Raw genomic sequence first — 26,781 nt, forward strand, 5'->3', positions numbered from 1 at the left:
TATTGTTTATCTGCTTACAAAGTCACTTTTTTTTTTTTTTTTTTATATACTCAGTTCCTGTAACTTTGAAAATACTCCAACTTCATGCTGTTCTAAATATTAGTCATTTTTCAAAATTCAAATAAAAATATATATCCTTTGTTACAGAAATTAAATGAGTTTAATCTAAATGAAATCAAATTTCTTATGATTGTGTTATGACCATTTTCAATGCTAAATCACTTTGTTTTGATAACAATTATGTGTGTTAAAAGTATTGAAAACTCTATAATGGCATTACAAATCTTTCATTTACTAAATTTTTCAAGAAAGAAATTTTCTAAAGTATTCTATTTTCTTGAGCATTCTAATAAATTGAATGCCAGATAGTCAGATTTTTCACTATTGAGTTCAGTTGTATTGTATGTACGCTGCGAAAAAAAAAGGGACAGTTCTATATCTCCTGTTCTACTAGGTTGATTGACAAAATTCAAATTGCGATTTTCACACCTTGAAAGCGCAACTTAGGATATATGTTAGATTTATACATAACATTGTTATAATACAGGTATTTTAACACTTAATCAGACTTTTTCTGAAATAACATATCAATTTATTTCCATGTTTTGATTCTATGACTCAAATTATGCCTAGATATTAAATTTTGTAAAATTTGGTTCTTAATTTATGGAAAAAATTTTCAGTTTGTGCCAAAAATAATTCAATTTTCCTTTCCCTTCCATTATGCTGGAGTGGGAAAAAAGGCACCTCATTTCTACCTTTTTACATTGTGCATGAGTGGGGGAAAAGTCACATCGTTCCTACTTTCAAATAATTTTAGCAAAGTGTCTAAACCACATTTGATGTTTTATTGCTTTCAATAAATATGCCAAATTTCAAAACGTGCCAATATATAAATCCCCTGCCTTGTATTTTCTGAAATTTTTGAATAAAAAACAAATTTTTTGCAGGCATGCTTAGAAATACATCTACTTTAAGATGATGGTAAAAATTTTATAGATTATAATTCAAAATGCTTTTGAAAAATTCATAAAAATTGTTTCTAAATTTCAAAATGTGAAAGGAAAAATTAGTTTAATAAAAAAAGAAAGATTAATCAATATATACCAAATGCAATTAACATTGAGAAGAACAATTAACATTTTGAGAGCTAAATTTTTTAATACTACTCGTGCCATTTTTACAAAACTTGGTAGTTTGGTGTAATTTGAGTCGTAGAATGGAAATATGGAAAAAAATTAGTATGTTATTTTAGAAAAAGTCCGATTTTATGTCAAAAATACCTGTATTAGAACGATGCTATATATAAATCTAATACACATCTCAAGTCGCGCTTTCGAGACATGAAAAACACTAGTTGAATTTTGCCAATCGACCCAGTAGAACGGGAGATACAGAACTGTCCCCCCTCTTTTTTGCACAGTGTACATTTCGTTAGACGAACTTATGGTTATTGTATAAAATATAAATGAGTGGATTAAGGCTCAGAAGTTCATCTCAGATATTTAACAATTTTCATTAGGAATGAGAAAATGACTTAACTATATAAATGCTGTAAAAAGAAAATATTATAATAAAGTCAAATCTGATACTACAAGTCAAATCTGATACTCGTAAAGAAAACAACAAATTGTTAATTTGTTGTAATAAAATTAATATTATAATAATTAATAGTTAATTTGTTGTAATAAAATTAATATTATAATCTGATACTCATAAAGAAAACAAATGTTTATTATTACATAAGTTTTTATTATATTATTTTAAAAATAAACTTTTGATTATTTAATTTCTAGGAGCTAGAACCAACTGTTGGTGAATCATTGTGCCAGCTTATTGTTAAAGGTCAGCCTCAGCCAATTTTTACATCTGACTGCATAAAAACAAATCGAAGGCATTTAGGTTATTGTAGAGAAAATTTTACTAATGATTCAAATCCAGTAAGCAGAAATCAAATGCAATGGGATCCTCAAAATCAGGTTTCAGCTTCATGGTATGATTCATCTTGTTCAGCAGGCCAAAAATATTGGTCCCAATCAAATAATTAACTTGAAAGTATTTATAAATTATAAGTGGTTACAAATTACTATTTTTTGATTAAAACTTTTTGCTCTTAGCGGTGTTTAAGTAATTGCAGATTTTAGATTATATTCTAAATTAATAACCTCTAAGAGAAAACTTTCTTCATTTTTTAAATATTTCTGCTCATTTCAAGAATAAAATTTTGATGTTAGTTCAAGCATAAGCTATGTTTAGGCAAAAAAACACCAGAATGTTTAACAATGCTTGTCTTTTATAGAAACATCGAAATTTTTTCAAAAATATTTTCATTTGACAATTATTATGTTATTCAATTTAAAACAATCAGCTACCATGGTGAAAGACCCATAATTAAAAAAATAGTATATTTTAAGTAAGCATTTTGATTTACTTATAGAAACATGACATTTTGATTAACTTTATAAGTATTTTGTGTTATAAAACAATAAAGATGATGTGAAAGTTTTTAGTAATTTTGAAATTAAGGAAAACAAATTTTACTTCTTAAGGTTATTGATAAATTTTTCGTATTGTTAAAGATTAAAATGATGTATTTATTTTAGTATTAGTCTTTTTGATTAATTAATTAATCTCTGAATATGCATGAAACATAAGTTTACTGACTATAATAATATGAATCATATGGTTTTTTCCCTCTGATAGCATTGATAGAGCATGTATATATATGTTGAAAATACAATGAGTTTTATAACCTTAATAAATATTTTTCCATTTTTATGGCACTTTTTTCCATTGATATTTGAACCACTGATTAACGAAGCACATATTATGTTGTGTTGCTATTTTCTGATGCATAATAGATTTAAAATTGTGATTGAAAAATACAATTTCTTTATAAGCTACTACAATTGTTTAAGAATAATCTAATTCTCTTATGTAATGTAAAGTTACTAGCTTGATATATAAATAAATATTACATCTTTTGATTAACATATCATCTGTTGCATATAACTGATATTTATTATGAATATTTTGTTTTGTGACACGGGATGTCTTTCAGCCTTGAATATATATACATAATATGAGCAATATATATGTGCTCATCTAAAAATACATAATGTTAGTAAATAGCTTCAAAAAGTGTTATAGACCAGCAGATAAAAATAGGGGAAAATTATATTTTGTGATACAAAAACAGAGGCTCTTTCAGAATTTTCAGGAACATATAAATGCCATTTTTTGAGGTCCTAGAAACAACCAAATGTCGAGTATTAAACTAAGAGATGCATAAATCATTTTTATTATATTTATTATTTATGGTTATCAATATATTTGCTTTCAGTTACTGTATGTTCACACTTTTACAGTAGTTCAAAGGAAGAAAATGCAAATTAATGCTGCATATTTGAATCATTGTGAACTCGTATACTTTGTTCATTAAAAACGAAATGTTTTCTTTAAATTTGTTAATGGAATTGATTGGAATATTGAGCCAGAAAGCAGAATATAAAAGAAATAACATATACTTGTCAAAAGTGAAATTGCAACAACATGAAAGAAAGCACGTAGTGATGTGAAAATAACAGTATTGGTAGAGGTGAGACACATATGCAGATGATTAAAGGAACAAACAAATGAAATGAAAAATTAAACTGTTTATTCAGTATCTAATGTGGCCGTTATAGACCTCTAAACAGTGAGGCATACTGTCTATGAGGCTGTTAATGATCTCCTGAGATATTCCTTCTCAAGCAGTGCCCAATGCACCTCCTGGTTCTCTACAGCAGAGCTTCTTAAACTTTTTTTCTGCCACGACTCCTTTTTATCACTGAGATTTTTTTCGCGACCCCCATAATATTAAAAAATTTTTTGTGGAACCCCATAAGTATTGCACAAATCTGGCACACGCGTGAGTGAAACGGTAAATTTTTCACTTGTACTGTAATATACTATTGCAGTTTTAGGTCATTAACTTTAATTTCTAATTTTAAGATATAGAACAATGTGAAAATTTTAAATAAGTAACAGATGAAATGACAGCGTCACGTGCAAAGCAAGTAAAATGAACATTTATATTATAAAAAGAACCCGTCAAAACGTTTTCGTTTTTCTTTGGCTGATCTTTATCTATTTACATTGTGTAAAAATATTGTAAAATTATTATAATATAATAAGTTAAAGAAAAATCAAAACTGCTAAAATTTCTAGCAACCTCCTGGTGCTAGGGTCGCGACCCATAGTTTAAGAAACTCTGCACTACAGTATGCACCTGTGCACCACATGTCTGATGGCAGCCCACACATGCTCAGTGGGAGAAAGATCAGAGTGAGGCTGCCAGTCAGGGAAGTACTAGCTTAATGTTAAACTGCTAGTAATATGCACAAGGGTTGTCCTCTGTCCGAATATAATGCCATCCCAAATCATAAAGCCCATTGTGACGATGGACAATATGGGCTGGCAGGTAACATCCTCTGAGAATCCGCCACACATATCTATGATTGCCATTCTTCAATAAGCAAAATCGGCATTTGTCTGAAAATAATACCTGATGCTATTCACTCCTCTGTTGATAATAACTTTAACACAAAGCCAGACAGTGTCAAGTGGTTAAAGGAACTTCAGTGGCTGGCCGCAGTGCACACATTCCTGCCTCGTGCAACTTGTTACAGATGGTTTGACAGGAGACAGATGCTCCTTCTGATAATGGTAGGTTTGAATATGACTAGCCATGACAAATGGGTTCTCCCTAACATTCCCCGAATTCAGCTATTGGTGTGAACTGACATGCACCTGGATCATCCACTGCTCCTTGTGTTCTCAGATGGTGCCGTGTCCATCATGCCACACATTGCTGAACTATATTTAGTCCCATTCAATATGACAGGCAGTTATGTGTATCGACAAAACAAGCTCGTGCAGTTCTAAGATATAGTCTTCTTCCTCAGACACTAATTGCTGGTATTTAGCTCACTGATGTTTCCAACGCATTTGCTACCCTTCTTCAAGAGTTCTGTTACAACAGTTTGTCATTGATAGCATATACAAAGTGAGCCAAATACTGGCTTTTATAACCAGAAATTGGGTAGCATGTGCACAGAAATTGAATAATTTGCATATGTGTCTTAACATCTACCGATCCTGTTATTCTGACATTGCTATGGACATTTCTTCATGGTGCTGTAATTTCAATTTTGATGAGAGTAGATTCATTAAATTGAATAAACAATTTGACATTACTGTGAAGTAATCTGTTTTCTGCAGATATTTTTTAATAAACATGTTCTCCTTTTCATGAATATATGTTTTTCTGTATTTTTTATATATTCTATGAATCTGAGACTATCCAGTACCTCTTTCACCGTTGGAACAATTTTTATGTTACCATCACCTTATTCATTTTCTTCCAAGTTGGAAATGCCTTTCACATTCTCAATAATATTCATTTTATTTAAATGGAGTTTTTTATTACATTTATTTCAGTCAACACTGATGGAAGTCATCACCTTCACTACAATTTGAGTGCATATACTGAAGTAGACTTTTAACACATCTTGCGCAGGTGTTATCCCGTTAAATTCTCAGCATATAGCAGGCAATTTTTTGCAGTTTGTGCACAAAATTACTTCTGCACAAAATAGCTGTAGTTTTTTAACTTTAGGTTCTTTTTTTTTAGCAAAACTTTTAATTTCTCGTTAAAAATTAATTTCTTTATTCGCTTTAAAAAAAAGTAAAAATACTTTCTCAAAAATCAAAAACTAAGAAAATCAAGAATTTAAAATTGTTTTGAAGTGTGATATCTTTCAAAGCACTACCATCTTGCACTGCGTATGATGGAGCACACACAACATTTGCAAAGTATTTTTCTTTTTTCCAATTCCTACGATAAGTTCTAATGTATGTTTCCTCATTGCTCATGGAAAGTCTCCCTGGAGACTCATCCTTTGCTGCTTTTTTTTCTAATGCTGTATGTTTATAATATTGGTTCTTCTGGGTCTTGATCAACTTTTGGTAGAAATGGACAGTTATAAGTTTCAACAAATTTTTGTTACCTTATTTTCTTTTCCTTCACAAAATTATAAAAAACAAACTAGTTGAATAATGTGCAATTTATGAGCCACATAGCAACTGATTTTGTCCATTTGGTTGTTTCTCATAAAATGGAGTAATATGTTAGATACTGGTCAGCCCGATCAATGCTTTTCATGTACTTTTTACAGTCAATCAGCACGTTAGATTTAATTATTTTTTCCCTCGTGTTTCTATCAATATTATGACTTCCTTTCATTTTCGATTAATATATTGCCGATATAAGAGATGCTGTTTTCTTTGATTACCATACTGGTACAATGTCTCTTTTCTTCTGAAGGCTATTTCTCCTCTTTTCAATGAAATTTTAGGCAGTCCAGAAGTCCTCTGTTTTTTTAATACTGCTGCAAATTCTAATTTTATTTTGTAATAGCTTTTCACCGTTTTCCATGCTATTGTAATAGTTATTCATGTAGCTATCGTGCCACAAGTCTGTATAAGGTTTATAACCATTTGATCAATTATTCATCTGTCAATCATTTTCCTTGAGCACAATATATTTCAAAATGACCCACATAGCTTTTAGTACTTTGACACAGTATATAAATTAGAATTCCATATTTTACAATCTTCATTGCATTGTAAACTCTGGAGAATAACTTTCCCCTCCAAGGTATTATGCCTTCATTCAAAGAAAACTGCTGAATATGAATATAAACATTTATAAGCTTGGGAACAAAGTAATTCAGTAGTGGTCTGACTTTTGAAAGCCTTTCTGATCCATCTTCTTTAATAATAATGAAGTCAAGTCTTCATTATTATTAAAGTACCAAGCCTTCCATAACATATGAAATCTGTCTAATCCTCTTTTCAGTCCTTATGCACTTGTTCCATACTAAGAATAAGACCCAAAAATTTCTTCATGTCTTTCCATTTGAGTGTTTTTTTGGAAGTTGTAAATTTATCAATATTTTGGTAATAATATCTATTTGACTGCTCTACGAAGAATGTACAAAAAATCATCGTTAATACATAAAGCTACAGCATCCAGAACATTTTCTGTATTTATTCTTGAGCAACTTATAAACTCTTCCAAAACTGGATATTTGCCTACTGATAAACATTCTTCTTGAGTGCCAGAATACTCTGAATCCGAGCTTAAAGTTCTTCATTGAGTAGTTCTAGGATGATGTATAATATCGTCATTACTAGAATCATCATCGATAACCTCGTTCTGACAATTTGACAAACTATCTGCAGACAATTCTTCATCATTGCATTCTGTTTTATTATTAGTCCTTAGGAATAAACTGTAAAAAAAGTCAAATTAGGATGGGAATACATGAGCACAAAATTGATGTTCCTAGTGATGAATTTAATTATGCAGATGTACTTGTGGACAACATATGAGCAGTGGGCTGTTGGCAAAATTGTTGGCTGCATAGATTGTGTCTGCTGCTCAACTTCCCAGATTTATGTCAATATGTAGCTGGAAGCTCCGATGTTGAATGCTGTATTTGTTGTAGCATAACAGCATCAAAAAAGCACATTCATAGGAATGCATTTTTGCAATTCGCATTTTAACATTGAAATGCACGGGCAACGACCTAATGATCATATGTGCCCGACCTTATTGTGAAAAAATTACAAAAGCCCACCGATAACAATAATCCACCAATGATTTATTGGAAACAACTATTTTTGTTACCCACGCTTGACTACCAAATCATACAAAATGACTTTAGTCACTTCCCACACTCGACTACCAGTCCGCACAAAACGACTTTGTTCGCTTCTCGCGCATGATGAGAAGCTTTTCATCAGCTTAATTGAATGCTGTTTTGATTAGATAAGCAGAATATTTTTATGTCACACTTGTTTTTATTCAAAACGTACAAAATTGTATCCTAGTTTTTCATGATGTTAGTCACAATTGATTCATTTAAAACCATTTTTTGGCACATGTCTGCTAGATGAAGGTCATGTTCAGTATTACTGGAAATATTTACATTATCTTGCAACAAAAACACTCAGTGCTTCAATTACTCGATTTGGAAATAAATCAATAAAACTGAGAAGGTAGCAAGTGCACCCAGTCCCATATGGAGTGTGTAATTTGATGTGCTCTTCACATACTCAGTTCCATTGACAGTCAGCATTACAATAATCAGCCTGATTTCTTCTTCCTTTTTAAAAATTTTGTGTATTTCAATGGGCAAGATTCATTCCTGGAAAATGACACCTCATTTCCTCTGAATAAAAGACTGCATTAGAGGTTTTGATTTCCTATAATAGCTTCTTGTAACTCTTTCCCATGAACATACTCATAAACTCCTGAAAGGCCCATGTTTATGAAAAAAAATCACCTCATCCTGTGCAAGGAAGTGAACTGAATGTTAATAAATAGCCTAACTAACCAAAATTGTTACTTGTACCTTAGGACTGTGATAATGTAATACCACTCTTAATTTTCATCCTTTGGGTGAAACTAAATTGCAGATTTTTCAGTTGCTGCAAGTGGCAGGATAGTCAAATAATATGAATATCTCACAGATAAGGGGGTTAATGCACTGGAAGCACTGTTGAAAAAAAGAACTATTTAGATGACTAAAGGCTAACTGACAACATTTGGAAAACCAGTGAGTCATGTGCTAATGTACAGAGTGTATTGCAGACCTGGGTGTCCAAGAGCTGTTTATAATGGAGAGTTACTTTCTCTTGCAAAAGAAAGAAAAGAATCTGGAAGTCCTTCTACAGGGTAGGACACATAAAACCGACCCATACCTTCGATGAGTGTAATGATTAAACTGTCAACACATAAAATGAAATGTAGTGTTTTTAATATGAACAGTAATATGAATATATTTTCAATATGAATTCAACAATAGCAACATGCTCAGGTATCTAATACGGCATTATTACATGCTCACCCGGCTTCACACAACATGGCCTACTTCTCAACTGGTTTGGACAGGTTTCACTGGCTGCTGCCTTACACGTGCACCTGCAGGTCACATGTTCCGACCCCAGCTCAAAATACCTTCTCTTGGTAGGAAGCTGAAATAGTTTAATTGTCACTAAAAATTCAAGGTACCATGATATTACGACGTAGCGGTTTTACATGCTGCACCCTGTATTATCTTTTGGTACACTTATTAAATATACAGTGCTAAGTCACGATGTTGCTTTCAATAAAATTTTTGAAGCATTTAGAAGCTTGTTTTGAAGCAATTTTTTTGTTTCACTATGAATTAAGCTAAAAATTCAAGTTGGATGATGTCTTATATTGTAGTTATGTTCATGCTGTGCAGATGATACATGTTTCATACGGATATCAGTATCCTGATACTAAAATCGGGTTTAAATATATAGTACATATGTATGCATTACAGTGGTGAAATATTAGAAGAATGATATATTTTTCAACAGTTACGTTTATTAAATGAATAAAAGTACTGGTTTTAGAACTGTAAATATATGCAGTTTATCTACCAAATATGAATTCAAGTGTGATAGCAGTTTGTATTTGCTTAAACATATACAAGTAACAAATAAATTATCATCAACATATGTAAAAGAGTTTAATAAGTTCATATGTAAAGACTTTATTTCAAAGGGTATCTTAATTTGATGAAACATCACAAAAGTGTTTTCCATGAGTGGTGAATTATTGGAAGTAGTGAGAAAAAAATTGCAGTTTATAGGGATTTAGAAATACATAATCTTCAAACAATTAGTTGGCAAACTCATGCAAATAAGCAGTTATATGTTTGCAAGTATAAGAATATTTGGGGGATGCAACACTGTTTTGCAAGCTCTAAAACTTTTGCAAAAAAAGTGCATTTCTGCTAGTAAGAAATTCATGTTTAATAGTTTTTTAGGATTAATCAGAGATTTAACAGCTAATTTCAGTGGATATTCTTTTCTAATACATAAATTATGTTCTATTTTTCCAAACTGTTTTGAAGTTCAAGGTTGGAAGACTTCGTCATGAGCATTAATAATGATGTATTATATTGTTGTTATATGTTTACCCATAGCAAATATTCAGTTTCTGATATTCCACAGTAAGTGCATTAGATGGTAAAGCTATATCAATATTACATTTTTCTGATGACATATTTTCAGTTTCTAGTAGTAGGGAATGTATTTATCCTATAACCTTTCTCACATTTAATTATTTATATACCTATGTATCTATGTATGAATAGCATGTATTAATGTTTGTTGGTGTTTAAATTTCGTCAAATTAATTTATTTTAAAATAATCGAACATGCCAAATTTTCATCGATTAACTTAGTGCTTAGTGTAACTATTGCTGAAATTTGATTTTTCTTAATGTGCATTTTAAATTTCAAGTACAGTAATATTGCTTAAATATCATACTTCTGCTATCATTTTTATGTTTTTAAATACTGTAATTTGAGATACATAGTAAATGAGGAATAAAAACTCTACTATATTTCAGTATATGGGACAATTCTGTAATCTACATTCAGTTTTGAATGTAAACAAACAAAATTTTGATTTTTCAGAAAATCCAGCGAGAATATTTTTTACATATGTATCAAAATAAACTTATTAAAAAACATACTTTTCATATTTTGACTGAAGAAGCAAATTAATTTATTAAAATTATTTAGCATTTTCTATGCTCATATTAGTGCTCTTGGTACTTTTGTGATATTGAGGCCAGATTTAGAAATATATGTATGTATGTATGTGGGCATGTTTACACACACATACATGTCCACATAAATACATGCATTTCTGAATTTGGTCGAGATAACAGAAAAGTATTATGCTTTTTGTATAATAAGTGTGGATTGTGAATCTCAGCTATTTTTTAATTCAGATAAATGCCTACCTTTAGTGCATATTCCAGTCTTTTAATATTAATTAATTTCCTCAACTTTTTAAAAGTTTCATTCAAACTTGAATGGACTTCGTGGTTGCTTTGTTCACATGTCATGCAGGAGGAAACCATATTTACATTAGCATGGAATAGGGATAGAACCTTGAGAATAATATTTATGAAGATTTCCCTGGCATTAAAAACAGTAAAGAGAGAGGTCTGAAGAAAGAATTAATATATATATATATATTGAAAATTTCAGTTCTAGTAGTTTTTGTAGGGTTATTAATCCAGTTGCACATATGCAAGATGAAATGACATAACATCAGAATTCAAATTGAGGGGAGCCCTTACTGCTAGTGTTTTTATAAACGGTTCACATATTTATTTATTTTTTCATTTAAGAGTATAAAAGTTAATTTTAAAGTAATGAGATGCATTCTGCGAGAGAAGAAGAGGAAGAATGAACTTGCGTGTTTACATTAGCTATACATAGGGTGAGGCAAATAAAAGTGGCCCAGAGAACAGACTTCCAGGTTACAAAGGAAAGGAAGTACAGAACTAACCTGACTTGAACAGACGTTGAAACTCATCCGAAATGGTCTGCTGCAGTTCTCGAAGACTATGAGGGTTATTGCGATTCACCTTAGACTTGAGGGTTCCCCACAAAAAGTAATTGCACACTGACAGATCAGGGTGGCCAACTAGGGCCGAGACCAACCTGACCTCTGCTAACAACTCTGTCAGGCATGAAGATTGTGTAAATGTGATCCAAGGTGCAGCTTGCTGTATGGGCAGCTGCTCCATCCTGTTGCAAGTAACTGTAGATACCTCATTTAATGTTGCCACAAATTGATTAAAAATGGTGGAAATGCAATGCTCAGAGTTTAGTGTCTGGTGAAAGAAGATGAGACCAGTAATGCACCAAGCAGACACTGCACACCAAACTTCTGATCATGCAATGGTGTTTCGTGGGAGGTATGCGGATTATCCGCTGTCCAGAACCCGTGAGTTGATATAACCATTCAGGTGAAATCAGGCTTCATCAGAAATAAAGAAAAGATCCATGTCCAATCCATTCATTGTTATCAGTGAACAAACAGCCACTCACAAAACTAGAGGCGCCGAGGAGCATTTGCTGGTTTTAATGCAACACATACTCTGTAGGGATGCCTTTTCAGGTTCAGGTGGAGTATTTGTCTGCATGATCAATGTGATATATTGGTCTCTTACGATAAGCATCAGTTTGATTTAGTAAGACTCTGATGCATTTTCTGGGATTTGGACACATTTGGGAATGTTTTTTGACTTGTTTAAAACAGATCCTGTCTGATGCCATTTTCAGACTAATCGTTGCATGGCACTTCCGCACCATTAAACTTATGAACAAACAACTGACCACAATGTTTCCATGACTTTGTTGTAAGGGAACTTTCCACAACAAAGACTCTCTGCTGCACTGTATCATCTTCACTTTTGCAGTGCTCAATACACACTGACACAACTCATACTAAGCTCTGAACTGGTTTGGATAATGTGGTATGCATGTAACGTTGTATGGTTATATGCATACATTCGTGTCCGATCATCTGAGCCACTTTTATTTATTTTCTTTTACTGTGTTTCTTTGTAACTTGGAACTCTTTCTCTAGGCCACTTTTATTTGCACCACCCTGTATAAGTCAAGTGATCTCTGGGGTCACTGTAATGTATGTCATTTCAGTGGTGCATATATATATGTATATATGCACATTATATTCTGTGATAATTTTTTTTTACGAAAAATTTCTTTCCCCGCAAAATCCTCTAAGCTCTTTACTGCTTTCCCCCCTTGTACAGGCATTTTCTTTCTTTGTGTGTAATTATGTTCAAAAATAAAGATTTTATAAACAATAAATCTTCATAAAATAATAAGTGTATTTTAATTCATTATTTATGCGTAAACAATCTAGATCTAACTTCAAAAAAAGAGAGGATTCCAAAAGATTTGGTCTAAAACTTGTACCATCTTTGGTCTCAAGGAGTACATATTATTGGAATTCTACTGTATAAAATATCAAAGTGATATTTAAAAGGAAATCCCTTTTAGAAATGTACAATTTTTGAAAATTTGTATGTTAAATTTCTAATTAATATGAAAAATTGTGTTTTGTATAGCAAGACACTTCAGCACTGGTTTATGTTGTCTTTTGCCTTTTTAGAATGTTAAATTCAAAATTCAGAGCTTCTGATTTATTTGAATGACAGAATTTCGAAAAGAAACCAAATCTGTTTACACATATTAAAATCGTTTCTATTAATAATAGTAATTCTAAAACATTGATTTGTTGTATAAATTTTTATTGAGAGTTTTGTTCAAAATGACTAAAAAGATATGACACGTAAAATAAATTGAGGTAAGGAAATAAAACAGAAAAATTGGCATTTTGAATTAAATTTTTTAATAGCACTTTTATCCTTACTATTTTGACTACTAGTAAATAATAATAAAAGCCAAAGAAAACAATACCTGTTAAAACTGTTAAAAGTGCTTTGGATGGATTTAATTCCATATGCTGATTTTAATTATCTATGCATGCATTTCAATTTATTCTGCATAATTTGGATGTATGCATATTATTATGGTAGATATAAGTAAATTGTACATGTCTAAAATTTCTAACTCGTTGAATTTTTTTTTTTTTTTTTTAAGAAGTATACTCTTTCATGTATAATTTTTAAAGCTAGTTCTCTCATCTTAGTAGATTGCCTTATATTTATTACATTCATAGTCTTCAGGAATATCTGAAGTAATTAAAAATTAATTGCAAAGGAGGTCACTGAAATGTTTATAGAGTTCTATTAAAAAAATTAAGCAAATTAACGCAGCAGATTGAATTAGGAATGTTTGTGCACACCATGGATCACCTTTTTTGCATTTCATTATCAAAATCATCCTTCATTAAAGTAATATTTTATTTGCTTGATATAACCAACAATTGCATTCATGCAGCTTTATATTTTATTAAATCTCATTAGATTCTTTTAAGTATATTCTGAATGAACCATAAAATTTCTAACAGTTTTTAAGTTATACTTTTCTACTGAATTTGATGTGTACCTTCAAAAGTAATCAGTTAAATATTGCTAAAAGCAAAATTAACTTTCTATAAATTCTTAACACCATGGATCCCCTTTTTTGCGTTTCATTATCAAAATCATCCTTCATTAAAGTAATATTTTATTTGCTTGATATAACAAACAATTGCGTTCATGCAGCTTTATATTTTATTAAATCTCATTAGATTCTTTTAAGTATATTCTGAATGAACCATAAAATTAAAAATTAACTGTTTATTATATAATAGCTGTTCCTTTAGCTGTATATTTAAAAAAATGTAGTATTGATGAAAAGCATATTTAATATTGTACATTTTGTGATTAAACATTTTCCTACATGTTGGATTGTAAAAATTATGTATTCTTTCATGCATTCATACACATGCATATTTATATGAAATTCTAAGGCTCACATTTCATTCACACAAACTGGGTTTTGTGATAGAATTTACCACCACCACTAACTGAAAATACTAGTCTCCATTGAAATCTTTAGTTCATGAAATTATAATATCCTTGTATAGTTTTAATTTAAATGCAAGATTTTTATTAATTTTTTCCCTAAACTGTGACTTCTACCATTTAAAAATACTCTTTTATAATGTATAAATGATTTATTAAGTAAACATGGTCTTGTAAAATGCTTTCATTGCTAAGCACAAATTCTTAGCACAGCTACATTACATCTATTTTTAAACTGCATTCATGCAGTTTTTAAAATATTTATATATTTATATAAATTTCCAACAGTTTTTAAGTTATACTTTCCTACTGAATTTGATATGTACCTTCAAAAGTAATCATTTAAATATTGCTAAAAGCAAAATTAACTTTCTATAAATTCTTAAGTTGAAAATTTTCTCCATAATTTCATATTAGTTTTTTTTTAAAAAATCTGCTATATAATTCTTTATTTAAATATCACCGGGGGGGGGAACCCTGATGATAATAAAAAAGGAAACAGACTTGCATGGGAGCTAATACCTTGCTTATTTAGTAATCAGTAGTATATATAGCAGTAACCAGATATAGCTTTGGATTACATTTTTTAGTAGTTATTCTGTAAATCTGCTAAGAAATACAGGTTTTAGAAAGTAATAAACAAATTTATATAGTGTTTACAAATGTAGAAAACTCCAAATAAACAAGCATAGTCTATAACTTTTAAATTGTTAATGTAATTAAGGTTTATTTTTGTTTGCTTTTAATAACAAAATGCCAAAAATGTAAAATTATTAATTTAACTAAGCAGTTTCTTGGATTTAATTTAAATTCATTTACACATTTTATATATAGTATATATTTTACAAAAGATTATTAAAACATGAACAGTTCTTTCTTACGGTAAAATAATTGAAAGACCAATTTAGAAGTGAAAAATGATTGTTTTGCAATTTTGATAAAATCTAATTTTATGTTTCCATTATAATTTTGTACTCCATTTTACCATGGTTTTAGAAAATTTCATTTTTCTTGTCAGCCACAAAAGTCAGCTTGCTTTCCAAAAATTTAAGGTAAAAACATCCTATTCATTTATTTTGTACAAGAATAAAAATGATAATCAGATATAGAGAAGTGCTTTTAGTTTGATTTTTATCATTATAAGTCATACTTTTTATAGTACCTTCATGATTTATTTTACACTTAATTAGCAAACATTTTTTTAGAAATATTACTGTAATACTAAATATAATAGTCATATACATCATAGCTATAGAAAACTTTAATCAGATGAAATTTGAATTGTAGTCGAAATGTAGAATTCAAAATGAATTTTTTTTAACACTTTCAACAGCTGGTCATGTGAGGTTGTGTTGATAGTTAATGCTGTATCATAGAAATAGATTGTACCCATATGCCAACTTACTTATAAAAAATAGGATTTAAAAGAGGAACTAAAAGATTATTATGTGTATCACATTGACTGTTAAGCATAGATTTTATTACTACATGCCAGCACATAATCAGCTCTAAGAGTAAAATTATTTCTACAAATGCCACATTACGCGCTGAGGCATGACATTTAAAAATGAATCAAAATGAGTAATAATTTGCATCATTTTTGTATGAAACTATATCACTAACATATATATAATACAATGAATTTATTATAAGATATTTACAATGATATTGCAAAATATACATTTCAGAATGTTATTTGAGTATAATCTCTGCATGAAACAAAACTTTGTTTTCATTCCAAACCACATACATTTACAACTAGTTTCTAACCTTCACTCCACATCAGTATCAGCATACATATTCAAAACATACTGCTGATTGAACTTGAAAATAAACAACGAGACGTTATTTTTCTCACACCAGTGCATGGCTGGCGCTTGAGACATCACCCCATGCCATGCACCACAGTGTGATTGGCTCTTCAGCAATAATGGCAATCATGAGCCAGTTCGTGATGGACAGCGAACGTGTTAAACATATAGCTTAAGCATGCATGTATGTTAACAGTTGATGTTAGTTATTATAAATATATTATTACAACTGAATAAATTTGGCAGTGTTAAAAAATAATAAAGAATGCAAAAAATATATCTTAATTATATATATTTATTATATAAAAACAGAGGTATCACATATATGGAGCCCATCCTATGTACATCTGGCTAAGATTTCTAATATCCACAGCTTCCTATAAAAAAATTTAAATAAAGATATCTAAGGAAATAGAACTGATATTCATTAAATTATTAAAATGTTTGATTTAGAGGAAAAAACAAATCTTAATAAAAACATTTTATAATTTATGATGAAAATAGGAATTAAAGATTATTGTGGAAACAATTATGAACATTAAAATGCAATTATTTTCAAGCTATATATAGATATGCTAACAAAAAAACATACAGCACTTGAGCAAAGTAAGGTATAATAAAATGGCATGAAAGAAAAACATGTTTCAAATGGCCAGACATGCAACTTAATACATTCATTGAAAAGGCCCAGATCCTTCAGTTACAGCTGTTTCATCACTGAGAACACTGCTCAAGGTACATCACAAGGGGCAACCAAATTACACCCACAAGAAAGAAAAACATTATGCAGATCATTTATAGATGCTAAAGCTTTGCTTCCTCGATATTTCGAAATGTTTGATTCCGGTTAAAAGTTTCTCAAAATCAGAGATGAAAACAGTTTTAACACCTAAGACATCAAAGTGTTCTTTAAGTATAAACTCTCAATTTTTTGAATTGTTAAAACAGTTATGGAAAAGCATGTAAGCTGTCTCAGGCAGTGCTTCCAACCGATGTGCTGAGAAACATTTAACATATTTAGCTGACACATTCTAATAGGAGAATGAACTTAATCAAAAAATTCAGGGACTGCTTGAAAGTGCATTAAGTTATACTGACAAAGATGTGGTGAAAAATAGTTCCTCTGAAATAGTTAACTGTATTCTAGAGTTTTTGTAGTTTGAATTCTGAAAAACTACTACTGTTCCTTGTAGAGCAACATCTATGCATGCATGATAGGTTGGTTGGTTGTGGTTTTTAGGCACAAAATCCATGAGGGTTATGTTGTGCCAAACAAAAGGTTGTGTATTTCCAAAAACTTAAAAATAAAGACAAGAACACATGCACCATTCAGTGCATACTCACAAATGGAAATTTAAGACAACATTACATATATGTATAAAATAGCAAGTGTACAATAAAATCAAACACAGAAATTTTTTTTACAAAGAACGAGGATATGAAAACCATGAAATACAAATAGAAAACTATATAGTCAAAGTATAAAGTTTGATGATATGAGCATAACTAGATCCCAGTTAGATATGGAACCCAAATTGGGTTCAGGGCATTCAAATAATATGGTAAATTTTTGTAGCTGTTAAAAACGTTAGAATGTGGTTCTTCACCAACTAAATCTTTTGCTGAAATCTCGCAAGTATTAAAATAGTTCAGTACAAAGTCCGTTATCCGGACTCGTCGGGACTTAGGCAATTCAGATTTGGGATTTTTCTGGATACTAGATCATCAGTTTAAGTCTAGTAAGATAGCATGTAGAAATTATAAAATTAAAAATATGAAATAATGAAGTATTTATGATCTAAAGGGTATCAAAATTTACAAAAAAAAAAAAAAAAAAAAAAAAAAGCTTAATACTTATTTGTACTTCATTAAACCATTATCGGAAGCGGTATTTTTTGGATCTTTTTTACTTCCTTGTACAAAGTAAAAAGCAAGTATTGTAATTGCGAAAAGTTTCAGGCAGCATATTTCAATGAAAATATCCATTTTGACCGCTATCGAACACAATTTAACGATGTTTTTGTGTGATATCGGTACGTAAGGACAGAATAAAAGACTCGTTTCCTCAAAAAAAATTATAAAACTGCTTTAAAATTAATTCTGAAGAGAATTTTTCACGGCGTCTGTACGAACGTATGGGTGTACGTATCTCGCATAACTAAAAACGAGTAGCCTCAGAACGTTGAAATTTTGTATATAGGACTGCTAAAACATGTAGATATACATCTCGTATTTTGGTTGCAATCGGCCGCACCAAACGTATATAAATATATTTATATATATATCCACTCTGTTACCCGGCTCAGTGATCTCAGTTTCTTTACTCTTATATGTTTGTAAATTATACATTTTTTGCTTTAAAAATTATTGAATTATGTTGTTTTTATCTTCCGGTTAAGGGTTTTATGCCTTTAGTAAATCTGTATGCAATATTTTTAGAATTATCAACAATTTTAAAATTGTTTATGTGCCGCTAAGCCTAATTTGATGTCAGCCATTGCTCTTGTTTACATTTGAAACAGCTGAGTAGCGGATTTGTTGTTAATCTAGAGAAACTTAGCTTTGCAACAACAAAGATAATGCCTTCATTTGTTATTTAAATCATGCTTAATCCTTTCAGGAATTTTTTCCGAGGAAATAAGTGTTTAAGATTTACTTTGTAATTTTTAATACAGATATTTTGAGTTTTTATGTATTTTTGCCTTGTCTCGAAGTGAAAACTGAATTAATTGAATGAGAAATACTCAATTGTCTGTGAAAAACTGTTTCTTTTTTATTTTGTTTGCTTAATTTCTTTTATACATCATTCTAGCTTTATTCTAGTATTTGAATAGAACATGTGGCAACAATTAGATAATTCTATTCTTTAAATGATATAAATTTTGTGCATTATGAGTTATAATATGAAAGAAATATAATACTGTTAAGTGAATCTAGCGCCAGAGTGTCGCTATGGTAAAAAAATACTAGAGTGAATTTTAAAGAATGCTTTTATTCTATTGTGGTTTATGCGCTGTCGGCGAAGTAGATTTAATTCAATCCAATAAGTTTAAATGAAATGCAAGACAAAATGCATATAATTTAATATTCCGTACAAGGAACTCATGTGGTGTACACATCAGATTTTTTTTTAAAACTAATGGCAGGCCTTCAGCCATTTTCGGCTTGGCCATTATTACGGCCAAAGTGGTGGTCACTTCACTATGAAGTCACCTAATAGGTTGGCCACCTTTCCCTCCTATGAAGGGACAGGCAGTTACAACCATGCCTTCTCTGGGATTCAAACCCGGGCCCTTTTTATCACAGTCAGCATCCCTAACCACTATACCGATATTTTCTGGATCTAGAACCATACTACAGATTCCGCCGTCAGTTAATTGACTGATAATTGGAACTTTGTCATTGCAATGAAAAACTTCTTTTATTTCGTCTTCATTTATTACTGCTTCTCACATTTCTTTACAAAACCCATTAATTGGACAATTTCACCTGTGGTTTGTGATATTCAAAAGCCTTCAAATTTGTGGATATCATCTTCATCATCCTCACCATTAAATATGGTAGTTGGCCATAAATTATGCCATGCATTTTTTTAAACTATCTGGGGGGACATTCTCCCATGATCTCACGATGCTCCACAGAGCACTTTATGCCAAAATATTTCAAAAATTCTTGAATAGTCTTGCCATCATTCAAGAAATTTAACATGGATTTTAAAAATGCTACTTTATGTTTGCATAGCACACACACTATTCTGATATCCATAGGCTGAATGATGGACGTACAGACTGTAGCACGGATATATTATCTTTTATTACAACTTTCAGAGGACGAATCTCAATAGATCACAGTATGGTGGCTGCTCTACTACATACAGCACCCAGACCAGTACCTAAGTCGTGTACAGACGATTAAGTGAATTATGAGCCAAATGTTATCTATAATCAGGACAATTTTTACATCATCAGGTAAACCAAATGCATTCAAATTTTGCTGAGCTTCTGGTATGAAATGATTTTCAAACTAATCATACAAGGCTTGCGTTATCCATGCTCTTTTATTTGCATGATATATATCAAGAAAATCTATACTCCTTTAAATACTCAAGGTTGCATATTTTTTTCCGGTTACGAAAAGTTTACACTTGTGGTTTCCAGCAGCATTTGTGAATGCTAAAATTGTTGGTCTAGCTTTGGAATCTTTGACGGGAGTTGGAGTCTTTTCTGTACAGGCTGCCAAGGTAATTTTGGGGTACATATTGCCAGAAAAGACTAGTTTCATCAGCACTGTAAAGTTGTCTGGAGATAACGTTTCACGAGTTCAATGAGTTCATCTGCAAACAGTTCAGCAGCTTCAGTATCAGCTGGAGCTTTTTCACCTGAAATTTTTAACTGTAGAATGGCAGTTTTAAAATTTGGTTAATCTGTTGAATATTTGCACTTAGTTTTTAAGTTCATTTCATCATGAAATATTTTGGCTTGAGCCATTAGCTTTGGACCCGTGAATGACACGCCCTCGCTACGTCTCTGTTTGGCCACTCGATCACCACTTTGTCATTATCATCCCTTTTAGCATAGCAAATAATTTTTCTGTTATGTGATATACAGTTGGATTTCCAGTGCCGTACTCTTCACATAATTTTGAGACAAAATATACCTATATCCATTTTTTGCTGTAATTTCAGTTTTTGTTTAATGGACATGAAAACATGCTTTCGTTTTGTAGATTCTGTTGCAACTCCAGAATTAGAACCACTTTTCGATATAATCGAAAATTCAAACTTTAGTTTTCATAAAGTTGTTATAATTATAGCAGCCTGCAAAAAATAAGAAGCTAAATTAAATCAAAGTTAAGGAAGAGTGCAATCTGCAAAATGTTCCATTAAATTTTGTCTTCCTTCTATCGCACACTGAGACAATTAAGCCTGAATTGTATTAATTTAGTTATTTATTATACTTACATCTAATTCTTGCACATGCTTAAGGCTTATCTGAGTCCTGAATAAATAAGCTCTCACATACACTTAAGCTTATGGAGGACCGGCACTAGATATTTTGATGCCTGATACAGTCTCTGTGGTCCTAAATTCTGCTACCAAGTGCCTTCATAAGTTCTAAATTTTTCTCGACCCTTAATTTTAGGTCCCAGTGCTTTCCCTAAATTCTAAAAATTTTATGCTCACTTAATTTTGTAACTCGATGCTTCTCTAAATTCCAAAAATTTTATCTTCCCTAAATTCTGTTGTCCAATGCGACCATACGAACTTTGGCACCAGTTCTAGGTTTATGTGAATAAAAAACCTGATGTGTGCACCGCATGACTTCCTTGCACGGAATATTAAATTATATGCAATTTTCCTACATTTCATTTAAACATACTGAATTAACAGCATTACATCTCATTCATTTTAAAACTCAGAGTGCACAAAAATTATATCATCTGAAGAATTAACACATTCTTTTCAAATACTATAATAAATCTAAAACTATGATAAAAGAAATTAAACAAATGAAAAAGAAATAGTTTTTCACAGATGATTCAGTGCCGCTAACATAATGCGTAAGCAATACTAATTAATTCAGTTCTCACTTTGTGATAAGGCAAAAATACATAAAAATTCAAAATATTTTCATTAAAAATTGAAAGATATACAAAAACATAAAACACCTAGTACAGTTAAAACAATTAAAAACAATTTTTAAAATTAAAATTAGTTTCTACACAAAAACAAGATAATAAATTAAATGATAATTCCAGAATGAATTAAGCATTATTTAATTCGCAATAATAAAAGAAGACGTTACTTTGTTGTTGCTAAGCTTAGTTTCTCTAGATTGGCAGCAAATCCACTATTCTGCTAAGTTTTATGCAAATATGGCTTCAATGCTAAACAAAAATTAGGCTTAGCTGCACTTAAAAAAAAAACTTAAATTGTTGATCATTCCACAATTATTGCATGCAGGTTAACTAAAGGCATAAACACCTTAACGATAAGAACAACATAATTCTATCATTTTTAAAGCAAAAAAATGCACAATTTACAAACAATAAGAATAAAGAAACTGAGCCGAGTAACAGGGTAGATATATATATTTATATACTTTTGATGTGGCCGATTGCAACCAAAATGGAAGGTGAAGATCCTATATACAAAATTTCAATGTTCTGAGGCTACTCGTTTTTGAGTTATGCAAGATACATACATACAGATGCCACGGAAATATCACTTCAGAATCCATTTTAACTCAGTTTTACGATTTTTTTTGGGGAAAAGAGTCCTTTAGTCTGTCCTTATATACAGATGTCATACAAAAACATCGTTAAATTTCATGTAATAGCGGTCAAAATGGATATTTTCATTGAAATACGATACCCGAAGTTTCTCCTGATTACAATACTTCCTTTTTACTTCGTACAACTGTAATGTCAATGTAAAAGGTTTCCATACTCTTTGTTATTCAGTTACTAATATATAAAAAAAGTTTAGTCATCGCTGCATGAGTCATTTCTCAAGTTGTCATGTACTGATAAACATACAGTTATGAAAGCAAAATATAATGAATAATTATTCGCCAGGTTGGCATCAGGGCTGCAAAATATTAGTAGTTGTAAAATCAACAATGTTTCCATGCAAAATGTTTCAGTTTAAGATGTATGCCAAGCAGATACGCAGCTGTAGAACCAAATTATTAATCATACAAATGTAATCTAAAATGATTGTTTCTTCAACAAGGTATTTTATTTAGTGCCAAAGTGAAATTAAGAATTGGGATTTTCCACGTTTTCTTACAGGGGAAAAGATCAAATGCACATGCATAAAGCGAAAAAAAATTCCCTAAAAAATATTTTGTTGGTCTGGATTTTAGATCATTCAGGATATTGGACATCCCGATCTCGGACATTGTACTGTAAATTAATGGCACCTAATTACAACAGTATTTCAGCTTGCCATACATAGTTCAAATATATTTTGCACAGAAGAGAAAAGCACTTCTGATGCTTTAATAAGATCATTGACGAGTAGTATCTCCTTCAGTTTTTAGAGTGGAGATATCTTGCAAGATATCATACTAATGTAAAAGACAAACACAGTTTACTTTCCCCTCATATTTTTTAAGGAACAAAAGGCTGACAGGATTTTGTGCAGAAAGTAAGAGATACAAAGACACTGACTGAGCTTTGTGAACTAACAAACCTAAAGCAGCAGTTCCCCATCTTATGGTACACAAAGTCCTCGGAGTATGCAATGGCTTAGTTGGGTATGGAAAAAAAAAAAAATATATATATATATTGGTAATGGCAGAAAATAACGAAGTATTGTAAAAAATGCTGATAAAGAATAAACTATTCAAATTATTTAAACTTATCTGTGAATAAAAGTAAAAGCAACTGGTAGGATTTCCTATAAAAGTCTTTACCTGGTCTTTATTTTCAAAATCATTAGTCATATATTTACAATTACAAAAAAATTTTCATGCTCTAGCATTTTTAAATCATGAAAGTAATAATATAATCCAAAAGCATTCAGGTTTTAACATTGCAACAGAAGGTTTGATGAGGTTTTTTATGATCTAGCTGAGCTCATATTTTACCAATCTGCTTTTGGACACACTTTTTATTATTAAAGATTGCCTTCTTGGCATTTACATAAAATTCGACAGTAAAAAAAGTTTTTAAAAGCAGAACACTTTTAGAGTTCCCAACAGTGTTAAGTTTTGCCATTTATTTTTCTATTTTTTCAGTCTTTTTCTCAGTTTGTCATATGAATACTACATTTTCTGAACAAGAATATCTACATAACTATTTTATCTTTTCAGTTTTGTTATTAAACATCACTTCCTTTACATTTAAACTATATGAAATTCAACAGAAAAAGTAGCATATGGTAATAATTTGTGTTACAAAGTTAAGTATTGTCCTTTATTTCTTTTTAATCTTCATAGTTCATCATATCAGTGTTCAGTTTTCTCAGAAAGATGATTGAAGTAACTTTTTTTTCTCTTTTTATTATTAACTTTTTGTCTTTTTAACTTTATTTTATTAAACATAATTTTCTTTACATTCACACCAAATTAAATTCAACAGCAAAACCATAAAATATTTAAAAACAACATATCTTTAAAATTCTCAATAGAATATTTGCCACACACTTTTTTTAATGCTCACTATATTCTTTCTTTAAAAATGATATATGACGATGGCATTTGGTGGCAATAGCCTTTTATTTGTGTTGCTATACTTTTTTCACATTTGCTGTATTATTTCTTTAAAAATACTATATGGTGATAACATTTGGTGAGAATATCCTTTGTGAAAAGCAATATGAACAAAAAAGTCAGGATCAAGATTAATAGCACCTACCTGATAGTTTTATAAAATCGTAATGATTTTATAAAAATTACGGAATTTATCAGTCTTATGAAAATTATGGAATTTAACATTTTATACGTTCTTTTAGTCTGGGTACACTTATAGAAAAGGCAATAAAAAATACTCATGTACAACAAAAGTTGACTCAGATGTTTAGATTTAAATGCTAGAGGTTATATTCATAGGCCATATATAAACTGAAGAGCAAAATATTTGCGTTTGTACCTAACTGATAATAAAATCTCAGTTCCCCCATAGCACAAAACATCCTCAGGATGTCCTATTTAAGTCGCAATATCCCGGGACATACTTAGGATGTCCTAAGGATGTTGATTCTCAGATGTCCTGAGGAGATCGTAATTTAACATCCTGAGGATGTCTTATTTAAGTCGCTATGTCCCGGGATATGACAGGATGTCCTGAAGATGTTGATTCTCATATGTCCTGAGGAGTTCACCAATTTCACATCCTGAGGACATTCATTCTGCATTGTCCGGAGGACTTTCGTTGTCAAACATTTTGAGGATATTTGTTCTCAAATTTACCAGTTTTAATTTTTTGACATTGCACATCTGAAATTTGCACATTATTTTATTTTTCATATGTATTTTACTAAGTTGTTTCTAAATGCTGTACATTAAAAATATTGATATGATTGATGATTTATTCTTGTTATTTTGTTATTAATTTTAACTGCTATTTTTTCTGACGTTTTTAAAAATTTATTTAGTCATGGAAAAGATTTTTTTTAATGGATTAGCATTTTCTAGAATATTTGCAAAATTCTAAATAACATATATTTTTTTTATAAAAAATGTATAAATTACATGTATAATTACTTACAGATTACAAACCCTACTACAAATATAGGTAAAATTAGATATAGATATATTTAATTACGGAAACGAATTTTTTTTTAAATTTGGGTATAGAGACATTAGGTATTTTTTTGGAAGCAGGAAACATGAAAAATTAGCAACTGCCTTCGCCGGGAATCGAAGGACGGACCTCTGGAATCCCGGCCCAGCGTGCAGAACCACTACACCACGAAGACACGCTAGGTGTGGTGGTGGTGTATTTAATTATGGCAAAGCACACTAGGGCTATCTGCCTAAGGGGAGGGATGTCTTCGTGGAGGACTTTCTAAGGGAAACTGGCTTGTATACATGTTACACTTGGGGAAAACCACGAAAACACCCATGCAGCCAGCCCGTTCGCGGGATTCGAACCTCGGAATCGCACTACCAGGGTTCAGCGACTTTACCGCTCGGCCGCTGGTGGGCCGAAGACACGCTAGGAAAGCGGGAGAACTACCTTATATTACTTCTCTTTTTAAAGGCCGACTTTTTTTTTTAAGGGAATCCAATCACTAAATCCTGGGTGTGGCTATACCTCATCCAACACCTTTTTAGTTCGGGCGCCACTGTAGAGACATTAGGATTTTTTTGGGAAGCCGTAGAGATGAAAAATTAGCAACTGCCTTCGCCGTGAATCGAACCACGGACCTCTGAAATACCGGCCCAGCGTGCAGAACTATTACACCACAAAGGCACGCTAGGAAAGCGGGAGAAATACCTCATAAGGAAAATTTTTTTCCTCTAATCACAGGACAGAAAATGTTTTTCAATCGTGCAATCTATTATTGATATTGAATTACAGTCGTGCGATAATTTCGCAGTAAATATACATCTCTGATGACTATCCAAGATTCTAGAAACTTTGGTCTTATATAGAGATGGTCGTCTTATAGAAATAATGCTTAATATCAATATTTATTTATAATCTCAGAACTATTGGTCACTTTCAGAAGCGGTCGTTTGAGAGGCGATATTCTATATATTTATTTACTGATACTCTCAGATTCCAAAATTTGTTTATATTCTCAGAAATATTGGATGGAAGGTGGTCGTCCCATACATGCAAAATTTTACATTTCATTAAAAATGAATTCGGCATTATTTAACTATTTCCCTATTAATTAATTAATTAGATAAAGAAAAATTAGGAAATAGTACTGTTTATTACGGAATAATGTAGGAAGTTCTACAGAACTATATTCTTTCGCGTCATTGCACATTGTATCCGGCAAACTACTAGTTCCTCGTATTCTTCCGCAAATCCATAAACATTTGTCTGATTTGAAATCCAAAATGGCT

The 26,781-nt window shown here is 31.0% G+C and overlaps 2 protein-coding genes across 4 annotated transcripts in view; one reads left to right on the top strand and one right to left on the bottom strand.

Annotated features, from left to right (window-relative positions):
- Positions 1–26,781, top strand: part of LOC118195976 (3'-5' RNA helicase YTHDC2-like) — a 180,918-nt gene that overhangs the window by 142,095 nt on the left and 12,042 nt on the right. The window contains exon 26 of one of the 3 annotated variants that reach the window (XM_085810550.1): positions 1,797–1,845. In XM_085810550.1, the coding sequence (XP_085666676.1) occupies positions 1,797–1,845 (49 nt within the window). Of the gene's footprint in view, positions 1–1,796; positions 15,558–26,781 lie in introns of those variants that run through there. The other 2 variants (XM_085810549.1, XM_035367326.2) reach the window with 2 other exon arrangements.
- LOC118192119 (serine/threonine-protein kinase ATR-like) overlaps positions 16,533–26,781 on the bottom strand; it is a 391,326-nt gene continuing 381,077 nt past the window's right edge. The window contains exon 64 of the mRNA XM_085810548.1: positions 16,533–16,632. Within this exon, the coding sequence (XP_085666674.1) occupies positions 16,573–16,632 (60 nt within the window). The 3' untranslated portion in view covers positions 16,533–16,572. The remainder of the gene's footprint in view (positions 16,633–26,781) is intronic.

This window comes from Stegodyphus dumicola, chromosome 2 (assembly GCF_044657685.1).
Source record: "Stegodyphus dumicola isolate Sdum_Otavi_A_Nest chromosome 2, ASM4465768v1".
NCBI lineage: Eukaryota > Metazoa > Arthropoda > Arachnida > Araneae > Eresidae > Stegodyphus > Stegodyphus dumicola.